Here is a 12,118-nt window from a genome sequence, read left to right on the forward strand (position 1 = left end):
ATCCCACCACTTTTCTAAATTTGTTTATTATTTCAAGTAGCCATGTTGTTGATTTCTTGGGGTTTTCCAAATATGAGATCGTATCATCTGGAAATAATGACAGTTTTACTTCTTCCTTTCCAATTTGGATGCCTTTTATTTCTTTGTCTTATGGATTGCTCTGGCTTGAATTTCTAGCCAGAATGTTGAATAATAGTGGTGACAGTGGGCAGCCTTTTCTCATTCTTGATCTTAGAGGGAAGGCTTTCAGCCTCTCGCCATTGAGTACTCTGCTGGCTGTGGGTTTCATTGAGGAAGTTTCTTTCAATTCCTACCTTTTGAAATGTTTTTGTCAGAAAAGGATGCTGAATTTTCTCGAATGCTTTTTCAGCATCTATCGAGATGATCATTTGACTTTTCCCTTTCAGTTTGTTAATGTGTTGTATTACGTTGATTGATTTTCTTATGTTGAACCATCCTTTATACCTGGAATGAGCCCCACTTGGTTGTGGTGTATAATTCTTTTAATGTGCCTTTGGATTTGATTTGCAAGTATTTTGTTGAGAATTTTTGCATCTGTATTCATGAGGGAGATTGGCCTGTAGTTTTCCTTTTTTGTATCATCTTTATCTGGTTTTGGTTTTAGAGTGATATTGGCTTTATAAAATGAGTTAGGTAGTGTTCCATTTTCTTTGATGTTTTGAAAGAGTTTAATTAAGACTGTTGTCAGCTATTTTTGGAAAGTTTGGTAGAATTCCCCTGTGAAGCCATCTGGCCCTGGGCATTTACTTGTGGGAAGCTTTTTGATGACTGATTAGATCTCTTTGCTTATGATTGGTTTGTTAAGGTCTTCTGTTTCTTTGGTCAGTCTAGGCTGTTCATGTGTTTCCAGGAAATTATCCATTTCCCCTAAATTATCTGGTTTGTTGGCATACAGTTGTTCACAGTATCCTCTTTTTTTTTTTTTTTTTTTTTTTTAAAATTTCTTCGGAATCTGCAGTAATGTCCCCTTGTCCCTGTCTCATTTATTATTTTATTTATCTGGGTCTTCTCACTTTTTGATTTTGTCAGTCTAGCTCAGGGCTTGTCAATCTTGTTCATCTTCTAAAAGAACCAACTTTTGGTTTTATTTATTCTTTTTTTTTCTATTTTCTATATCATTTATTTCTGCTTTAATCCTTGTTATTTCTTTCCTTCTACTTGCTTTTAGTATTTGTTTTCTGTTCATTTTCTAGCTTCTTTAGTTGTTCCATTAGTTCTTTAATTTTAGCTCTTTCTTCCTTTTTAATGTATGCGTTTACAGCTATAAATTTCCCCCTCAATTCCACCTTCCCTGCATCCCATAAGTTTTGATATGTTGTGTTCTAATTTTCATTCATCTCTAGATATTTAGCAATTTTTTTTGCAATTTCTTCTTTGAACCACTGATTGTTTATAGTGTGTTGTTTAACCTCCAGGTATTTGTGAATGTTCTACATCTTTGATGGTTATTGACTTCTAGTTGTCTTGCATTGTAATCAAAGAATGTGTTTTGAATAATTTCAATTTTTTTAAATTTATTGAAGCTTGTTTCATGCCCCAGCATATGATCTATACTGGAGAAAGTTCCTTGAGCACTAGAGGAGAATGTGTATACTGGTGATTTGGAATGTATTACTCTACATGTGTCTGTTAAGTCTAATTCATTTATCACATTGTTTAGGTTTTCAATTTCCTTTTTTATCCTTTTGCATCTGACTTATTTCACTCAACATGATGCCTTCAGGATTCATCCATGTTGTTGCATTTATCAGGACTTCTTCCCTTTGTACAGCTGAATATTATATTACATTATAAGTATAAACATTTGTTTATCCAATCATCAGTTGATTGATAGTAGGGTTACTTCCATCTTTTGATATTTTGGCAGTTGTGAATAATGCCGCTATGATCATCAGTGTGCAAGTGTCTGTTTCGGTCCCTGCTTTCAGTTCTTCTGGGTATATATCTAGTAGCGGGATTGCAGATCATATGGCACTTCTATGCTTAGCTTCCTGAGGAACTGCCAGACTGTCTTCCACAGTGGCTGCATTGTTTTACTTTCCCACCAGCAATGAATAAGTTTCCTAGTTTCTGTACATCATCTCCAAACACTTGTAATTTTCTGTTTTTTTTTTTTTGTTTTTTTTTTTAATACTGGCCATTCTGGTAGGTGTGAAGTGATATATCATTGTTGTTTTGATTTGCATTTCCCTAATAGCTTGTGATGTTGAATATATTTTCATATCCTTTTTAGTCCTATCCTCTTTGAAAAAGTGCCCATTTTTAAAATTGGTTTGACTGTCTTTTTATGGTTGAGTTGTAGGATCTCTATATATCCTGGATATAAAACCCTTATTGGATATGTGGTATCCAAATATCTTCTCCCATTGAGTAGGTTGCCTTTTCACCCTCTTGACAAAACTGTTCAATTTTGAGGCATTCTCATGTCTGTTTTTTTCTTAAGTTGCTCATGCTTTGGGTGTAAGGTTTAAGGAACCACTTCCTACCACATGATTTTTTTTTTTTTATTAAGATTTATTCACACACTGTACAGTCATCGGAAGTATACATTCAGTTGTTCACATTACCATCATATAGTTGTTCATTCATCACCCCTATCTATTTTTTGAATATTTTCCTTGTACCAGAAAAAGTGAAAATAAGGATAAAAAAATAAGAGTAAAAAAAGAACACCCAAATTGTTCCCCCCACTCCTGTCCTATTTTTCCTTTAGTTTTTTGCCCTCATTTTTCTACTCGTCCAGCCGTACACTGGATAAAGGGAAGTGTGATTCATAAGGCTTTTACAATCACATTGTTACCCCTTGTAAGCTACATTGTTATACAGTTGTCTTTAAGCTTCAAGGCTACTGGGTTGGAGTTTGATAGTTTCAGGTATTTACTACTAGTTATTCCAAGTCATTAAAACCTATGAAGAGTTATGCATATTGTATGTAAGACTGACCACCAGAGTGACCTCTCGACTCCATTTGGAATCTCTCAGCCACTGAAACCTTATTTCATTTCATTTCACATCTGCCCTTTGGTCAAGAAGATGTTCTCCATCCCATGAAGCCAGGTCCAGATTCCTCCCCAGGAGTCATATTCTGCCTTGCCAGGGAGATTTACATCCCTGGGTATCAGATCCCATGTAGTGGGGAGGGCAGTGACTTCACCCGCCAAGTTGGCTTAGGTAGAGAGAGAGGGCCACATCTGAGCAACAAGGAGGGATTCAGGGGGAGACTCTTAGGCACAATTATTGGCAGGCCTAGCCTCTCCTTTGCAGTAATAGGCTTCTTAAGGGCAAGTCCCATGATAGAGGGTTCGGCACATCAAACCACCAGTCCTCAATGTTTGTGAGAATCTCAGCAACCATCCAGGTGAGGAAGATGCTTCCCTACATTTTCTCCTAGGAGTTTTATGGTTCTTTTATATTTATGTCTTAGATCCATTTTGAGTTAATTTTTGTATAAGGTGTGAGATAGGGGTCCTCTTTCTCTCTTTCTTTTGGATATGGATATCCAGTTCTCCCAGCATCATTTGTTTGGAGTGTCTGCTATGTCCCAGATGGGTGGACTTGTCAGCCTTGTTAAAAATCAGTTGACCATATGTGCCAGTTTGGATGTATTATGTCCCCCAAAATGCCGTGTTCTTTGAAACAATCTTGTGGGGGCAGACGTATTAGTATTGATTAGGTTGGAATCCTTTGATTGAGTGTTTCCATGGAGATGTGACTCAATCAACTGTGGGTGAGATCTTTGATTGGATAATTTCCATGGAGATGTTACCCCAGCCCATTCAGATTGGGTCTTAATTGAATCACTGGAGTGCTTTAAAAAAGTTCACAGACAGAAGAAGGTCCTACAGCCTTGAGAGACACTTTGAAGCATGCACAGGAGCTGAGAGTGGAGCTGGAACACAACCTGGGATCAGCAGACACCAGCTACGTGCCTTCCCAGCTAACAGAGGTTTTCCGGATGCTATTGGCCTTCCTTTGGTGAAGGTATACTTGTGTTGATGTTTTCATTTGGATTTTGGCTTCATAGAATAAGTCAGGTTGTGTTCCCTTCTCTTCAATTTATTGGAAGAGTTTGAGCAGGATTGGTATTTATTATTTTTGGAATGATTAGTAGAATTCAACTGTGAAGACATCTGGTTCTGGGCTTTTCTTTGTTGGAAGGTTTTTTGATGACCGTTTTAGTCTCTGCTTGTGATTGGTTTGTTGAGGTCCTTTACGTCTTCTAGTGTCATTGTAAGTTGTTCATGTATTTCTAGCAAGTTGTCCATTTCATCTGTGTTGTTTAGTTTGTTGGCATATACTTGCTCAAAGTATCTTCTTATGATCTTATTTATTTCTGTGTGGTCAGTAGTAATGTACCCCCTTTCATTGCTGACTTATTTGCATCTTCTTTCTTTTTTCTTTTTCAGTCTAGGTGAGGGTTTGTCAATTTTATTCATTTCTCTTAGAACTAACTTCTGCTTTTGTTGATTCTCCCTATTGTTTTTCAGTCTCAATTTCATTTCTTAATGCTCTAATCTTTGTTGTTTTTTTTTTTTTCCTTTTGTTTGCTTTGAGGTTAGTTTGCTGTTCTTTTTCTAGTTCCTGCAGACATCCTGTTAGATCTTTGATTTTAGCTCTTTCTTATTTTTTAATGTACGCATTGAGGGCAACAAATTTCCCTCTCAACTAGCTGATTGCTCTTGTAATTTACTGATTGCTCTTGTAATTTCTTCTTTTACCCACTGATTGTTGTAGTATATTGTTTAACCTCCATGAACTTGTAGATTTTCTTATCCATCTTTTATTGATTTTTGGTTTCATTCCATTATGACCAGAGAAAGTACTTTCTGTAATTTCAGTATTTTTAAATTTATTGAGACCTATTTTGTGAACTAACATATGGTCTCTTCTGGAGAATGATCCATGGGCACTTAAGAAGAATGTATATCCTGCTGGTTTGGGTGCATTATTATATAAATGTCTGTTAGGCCCATTTCATTTAACATATTATTCAAGTTCTCTGTTTCTTATTGATCCTCTTCTGGATGGTCTGTCCATTGATGAGAAAGGTGTAGTCAAGTCTCCATCATCCATGTATTTCATTCTGCTGTCATTATTTCTTTATTTTCTCTTTCTTTTTTTTTTAAGCTGTGGAAACATATATACAGCATAAATCTTCCCATCCCAAGAATACCATTCAGTGGGATTAGTCAAATTAATCAAATTAATCAAATTCACAGTATTGCAGTATGCTCAGCACCATCTATTACTACTCTTTCCTTTTACTCCAAACAGAAACCATATACTCACCCTATATCCATTATGCATTAATTCTCCATTGCTCCTGTCCCCTACCTCTGATGACCTGTACTCTACTTTCTGTCTCTCTTAGGTTGCATATTTTCAGACATTTTCTTTGTGATTTCCTTGGGCCTTAAATTTAACATCCTAAATCTATAACAATCTCATTTGCTTTGATACCATCGTAACTTCAATAGCATGTTTAAACTATGTTCCTATACCCCTCCTTCCCCACCTTTATGTATTCATGTCATAAATTACATATTTATACATTTTGAGTCCCTAAACCATTGATATATCCTTATAGTGTACACATTTGCCTTTTAGATCCTGTAGGAAGTAAAAAGTGGAGTTACAAATGAAAAATACAGCAGTACTGGTATTTATATTTACCCAAGTTTTTATCTTTACTGGCGATCTTTATTTCTTTAAGTGACTTCAGTCAGTTATCTAGTGTCCTTTTTTTTCAACAACCGAAATTCCCTATCGCATTTCTTGTAGGGCCAGTCTAATGGTAATAAAGTCCCTCAGCTTTTGTTTATCTAGGAATGTCTCAGTTCCTCCTTCATTTTTTTCCCTCTTGTCTATTTTTTAGATGATTTTATTCATACACCATACATTCCATCCTAAGTAAACAATCAATGCTTCCCTGTATAATCACATAGTTATGCATTCACCATCACTATGTAAGGACATTTCCATTTCTTCCACAAAGAAAGAGGAAGAGGGGATAAAAGGTAAAAGAAAAAGAAAAAAAAAAAGACAACTAAACAGCAACAAAAGAAAAAATAAAATAAAATACAACAAAAAAGTCAGACAGCACCACCAATGCCAAGAATCCCATACCCCTCCCTTAAACCCCCCTCTTATAGACATTTATTTTTGGTATATTGCCTTTGTTACAATTAATGGAAGCATATTACAATGTTACTGTTAACTGTAGACTCTAGTTTGCATTGATTGTATTTTTCCCCAATACCACCCCATTTTTAACACCTTAAAGTTGACTTTCATTTGTTCCCCCTTATGTAAAAACATTCTTATATTTGTACATTTAATCACAATCATTGATCACTCTAGGTTTCACATAGTTATACGGTCTCCATCTTTATCTTCTGTCTTTCCTTCTGGTGTCCTACATACCTCTGTCCTTCCTATTTCAGTCATACTCACAGTCATCTTTGTCAGTGTACTTACAGTATTGTGCTCCTGTCACCCAATATTGTGGTATCTATTTCTGGATCTATACAATCAATCCTGTTGAACTTTCTGTACTCCTTGAGCATCAATTGTCTGATCTTTAACCTCTTCCTGTCTCCTAGTATCTTCATTTCTACACTCTTCTCCAGACCTCTCTCTCCTGTCTTTTCCTATCAGTCTGTTGTACTCCATTTAGCATTTCTTGTAGAAGAGGTCTCCTGTTCATGAACTCTCTCACTGTCTGTTTATCTGTAAATAAATTCTCCCTCATTTTTGAAGGACAGTTTTCCAGATATAGGATTCTTGGTTAGCAGTTTTTCTCTTTCAGTATCTTGAATATATCATACAACCAAAATGCCTTCTCCCCTCCGTGGTTTCTACTGAGAAATCTGCACTTAGTTTTACTGAGCTTCCCTTGTGTGTGATGGATCACTTCTACTGCTTTCAAAATTCTCTCTTTGTCTTTGACATTTGACAGTCTGATTATTAAGGGTCTTAGAGTAGGTCTATTCAGATCTATTCTGTTTGTGGTACACTTTGCTTCTTGGATCTGTAATTTTATGTCTTTCATAAAAGGTGTGAAATTTTCAGTGATTGTTTTCATCGTTATTCTTTCTGCCCCTTTTCTCTTCTCTTCTCCTTCTGGTGTTTTCTGGGACACCCATGGCAGGTACACTCATGTGCTTCATGTTGTCATTCAGTTCCCTGAGATGCTGCTCATATTTTTCCATTCTTTTCCCTATCTGTTCTTTTGTGCATAGGATTTCAGACATTCTGTCCTCCAGTTCATGAATCTTTTCTTCTGCCTCTTCAAATCTGCTGTTGTATATCTCCATTTTGTTTTTCATCTCTTGTATTGTGCCTTTCATTCCCATAAGTTTTGCTAATTGTTTTTTCAAACTTTCAGCTTCTTCCTAATGTTCTCCCAATGTCTTCTTTATATCCTTCATCTCTTTTGCCATATCTTCCCTCAACTCGTTGATTTGATTTTTGAATTGATTTAGGAGATTTGTTGGATTATTAATTAATAATTAGTTGTTTCAATTCCTGTAACTCAGTTGCAGTGTAAGTTTGTTCCTTTGACTGGGCCATATCCTCATTTTTCCTGTTGTGCTTCATAATTTTTTGTGGTCTAGGCATCTGGTTTCCTTGATTACCCCAATCAGATTTTCCCAGACCATATGGGCCCAGGTCTCAGGAGGAGGCTGTATTCAATATCAGGTTTCTCTGATGGTGAGACCCAGCAGATTTTGAGACTTTCCTGTGAGGCCTGTAGACTCTGTGCTTTTCCTAGTGGGTGGTACTTGTGACCTGCAGTTCCCTACTCGTGTAAAGAGGTGTGGTGCTTTTAATTCTCAGTGCTCTTGGCCAGGGTCCGATGGTATCAGAAGCCAAGTTTAAGTTGTTTCTGGTCCGTTACCCCCCACCCCACTGCTGCCCCCCCAGGCCCTGGGGTCTGAGTTTTCTGAGGGAGGGCAGCCACTTTAGCTGAGCCCTGCCCCCCCCTTTCTTAGGGAAGATGCACCCTTTAGGTAGTTATCTTCTACACTTGAATTCCTCCTTTGTGTCTCTGACTCTGTTAACTCCACCCTTGCTTAAGTCAGGGTTAACAGTTGAAAATGCCCGAGGCTTTCTCTAATGAGCTACTTAGGATGAGGAAAAAAAGGAAAAAGAGAGTCCCTTTTCAGAGTCAGTCCCCCAGTTTTGCCGGTTGGTTGATGTTGGTACCCTTTTCTTGGGACACAGCCATTTTCTGTCTTCTGAGATTAGCTGTCTCCAAAAGCCTCTGTTTTAAATTATATATGTATTTTATTTTTTTCCCATCAGCCCTGTCTTCTGTCTGCCATGAGGATCCTCAGTTTCCTTTCCTTCTTGTTCCAGGGTTATCTGTGCTTGTAGCTTGTATTCAGTAGTCCAGATTTGTTAATTAAAACTGCAATTTGAACTTCATTGCATTACTTTCCCTGGTCTGGGTAAGCTGTTTCTTTTTTCTACAGGGAATGTTTCAGCTCAGCCTGCCATGCCATTGGGGGAGGAGCCCAGCTCGGCAGTTTGGGGAGCTTTACTTACAGTCTTATGCTGCTATCTCAGCTGTTCCACCCGTTTTGGGCTGGCGCACAATGTGTGTTGAGTCATGGATGTTCCCCAGCAATTGTTCCAGACTATTTACTAGTTGCTCCTGGCTATTTAATAGTTGCTGTAGAGGACTAACTAAATTCCACCCCTCTTTATGCCACCATCTTGCCCCACTTTCCCTCTTTAGCTTTTGATAATTCTCAGGCTGTATTTCTTCAAATATTGCTGCTGCTTTCTCTCTCTAGTCTCCTTTTGGGATTCCAGTTATGTATATAGTAGACCTTTTCCTTGTATCTTCTATGTCTCTTACACTCTTTTCCATCTTTTCCATCCTTTGTTGCTGTGTTTCATTCTGTATCTGTTTTCTTCTAACTTAATTTTTTCACTATCTCCAATCTGTTGTAAAAATCCATCTATTGAATGCTACTTCAAATTATTTTATTTTTCAGCTCCAGAATTTACATTTGTTGTTTTTTTAAAGATAATTTTAAAATAAAATTTTAGGTTTTAATAATTTCTGATGAAATTTTCAGTCTCATCTTTTATTTCCCTGAACTTATTAAGTATAGTTATTTTATATTCCATGTCTGTAAATTCCGTTATTCGGATTCCGAATGGGTCTAATGACTACTGTTTTTCTTGATTTTTCTCTCACATGGTCTTTCTCTTTCTATTCCTGATTCTTTTTTGTTTGGTTTTTGTTTTTAAAATATTGAGTATGAAAATTATAATTTGAGTCTTGAGTTGGTGATGTTATCTTCCTCCAGAGGATTGAATTTGCTTCTGGCAGGAGGCTATGGTCAGTAGCAATCTCATATCACTTTAAAAAACAATGTTATTGAGATTATTTGAAGTTGGTCTTCAATCCCTATCAGGGCTAGTCTATTTAGAGTTAGTTTTTTTTTTAACCCCTAGGATTTTTCCATTGAGAACCCCAATACATATCCTCAGGAGTTTCTTGACAACCTCTCCCTTCTCTGGGAGGCTCTGATTTCTAATGTTCATCCCTTAGCCTCTCAAGTCTGTCCAAGGCTGTCTTCTGCTTTTCAGCTTATCAGTCTCTTTTACTAGAATCAGCACATCCTTCTAGGAAGATAGGTGTCCTGAAATCTGAAATCAACTCTTTGGGTTTCTTCCTTTTCCCAGATTAGTTGTTTTCAGCAGGGGGGGGTTGATTTAGAAGTGAAAGTGTTCCTGTCTTAACTTATTTTTGCACTTCACACAGTGCCCTATACATAGTGGGCACTTAATAAGTATAGCTAAAAGAAAGGAGGGGATGTAAAGAAAATACTTTGAAAATTGTAAGGGTGTTATACAAATATAAAATATGAGCTATAGATAGCATAGTATGAAGGATAGATTTGGATTCTGAAGTAGAATGTCCTGGATTTGAAAATAAATTTCTTTGGGCAAGTTAATTTACCTATATTGAATAAGAAAAATATTTATATATAGATTCTTATTTTATAAATGGCAGATTACTACACTAGAATGCTGAAAACTTGCGTGTTAGTTTGGGAACTTGTAAAAAGAGGATCATATATTACATCTTCACATTGAAGAAATGGCTGTTGTGAAAAGTCTGATACTTAGTAAGTACTTAATTATGTCTTGTGTTTTTATTTTTTATTTATTTTTAATTTTTTGGCTTTTTGAACCAAACATGCTAGTACATTTGCTGATTGAAATCATAAGATTAACTTGTTTTTCCATGAGCCATTTCATTCTCCCTATGAGGTGTCTATATGTTGATGATTTCCATTGTAAATTGTATTTGCTTGCAGGAATGTGATAGTATTACCTATTTCACCATGTATTGCTCATTTGGCTTTTCTTGTTTTGCTAGGACTCTGGTTAGGAGTCGAATGGGACAATCCGGAGAGAGGAAAACATGATGGGAGCCATGAGGGGACTGTGTATTTTAAATGCAGGTAATGTTCAAATTTGAATTGTCATGGTAGTTTAGTCAAGATAAAATTTACTTGTTGAATAAAAGAGATGCAGAAGTAGAAACACTGTTTGGATCTTGGGGCATTTTAATATAGTATTTGGTATATTCTAAAAAGAGAGTTCTTTGATTTGTGGTTCAATTACTGCTGTTCGTAGAGTATTCCTTTTTAAAAACCTCCGTCTTTTGCAAGTGGGGTAGTGTCTTTGTCCTGTTTTCTTTGTGTTTTGAAAGTTTTTTTTTAATTAGATGACTATAAACTCATTGATTTATTATAGCCCATTAATTGAATATAATGGGAGAGAATAAGCTTAGATATTCAGTAAGAAGCAATTGATTAAAGAAAATACGGACATCCAGTTAGTGGAATGCTAGGTCACCATTTAAAAAATGCTCTTGTTAGGTGAAGTATTAAACATTATATTGCATATCACTAATTTTTTTAACTGCCTGATGTCTGAGAGACTGCATAAAGCTCTGAAAAGGGTGGTAGGGAGCTTCTGGGCAGAATTTTATTTCTATTTTGTTGTTGTGGATTTTCTTTAGGTTTCAGTTTTTCAGAAGGTCCTGTTACTATAAAGCTTGTTTTTCTATAAGTGAGGTACAGTGACCACAATATTAACCTGGAAATCAGGAGGTCCCTAACTCTGCTTATAACAATCTTTGTGACCATCAACAAGTACAAAATTATTAACTTTAAAAATAAAGATCAGAGTTCAATAATAGCAAAATATGTTTCCTGGTCTATCATTCCATAATTTATAGTCAAGTTAGAAGGAAAATCAGCATGTTCCTAGAGGCAAACTGTGATGGCAGATATGGAATGGGGTCAGCTTAGAATCTGTCAGTTAGTTGAAGATGAAGGGAGGAGTTTATGTATTTAGGTAATATTTTATTTTTTAGAGTATTTAGGGAATGTATTTGGGAAAATAGGAATATCTCTGCCAGTGCTGTTGATCCCTTACCCAGCTAGCCATTACCTTGCAAGCCTTCCAGTGAATAAATCTCTCATATGGAGCCTGTCCCGTACCCTCCTTCATCAGCCCCAGCCCACTTCCCTCTTCTAAAAAAGAATGCCCATACCATCCATGATTTCATGGTTCTTAATGGAGTCTGAATATGGTGATATTTCAAAGTCATGGCCAATCTGAGCAGAAAAATAAAGAAATTACTTCAGTCCTGGCAAATCAAGGATTTGCCCTGAAGTGTTGATGGGAGGCCTCAGTTTATGGGTATGGACGCACTGTTTGGATTCTTACCCTGGAGTCAGTTGTCTCTTTACCTCATTATTTCTTTTAGTGTACTCATGCCTGGGCATTTATATGTTGAAAAAGGCATTGTGTTGGCTTTAAAAAAATTACATGGGTAAATAATCTTATCTATGAATTCCATTTCGGAATATTTGTGGGGCAGTACAAAAGGGAATATTGGGTCTGATATGGTAGAGAACCACTAATGTAAACTTAAGGAATTGAACTCCTTTATATTTGTCAATCCTTATATTGCTATTAATTAGAACATGATGTCAATTAGTAAAAGATTGTGGCAGTATTTTAGAATCCTTAAATCACACAGAACAGATTAAACCACATG

General features: G+C 36.4%; 1 protein-coding gene across 5 annotated transcripts in view; it reads left to right on the forward strand.

Annotated features, from left to right (window-relative positions):
* TBCE (tubulin folding cofactor E) overlaps positions 1-12,118 on the forward strand; it is a 157,904-nt gene that overhangs the window by 67,638 nt on the left and 78,148 nt on the right. For 4 of the 5 annotated variants that reach the window (XR_005214542.1, XR_005214543.1, XM_037821504.1 and 1 more), the window contains exon 3: positions 10,424-10,508. Coding sequence is in view for 3 of the 5 variants with exons in the window: in XM_037821504.1 (XP_037677432.1) it covers positions 10,424-10,508 (85 nt within the window). In the remaining 2 variants the exon portion in view is untranslated. Of the gene's footprint in view, positions 1-10,423; positions 10,509-12,118 lie in introns of those variants that run through there. The other variant, XM_037821527.1, reaches the window with a different exon arrangement.

This window comes from Choloepus didactylus, chromosome 2 (assembly GCF_015220235.1).
Source record: "Choloepus didactylus isolate mChoDid1 chromosome 2, mChoDid1.pri, whole genome shotgun sequence".
Lineage (NCBI taxonomy): Eukaryota > Metazoa > Chordata > Mammalia > Pilosa > Megalonychidae > Choloepus > Choloepus didactylus.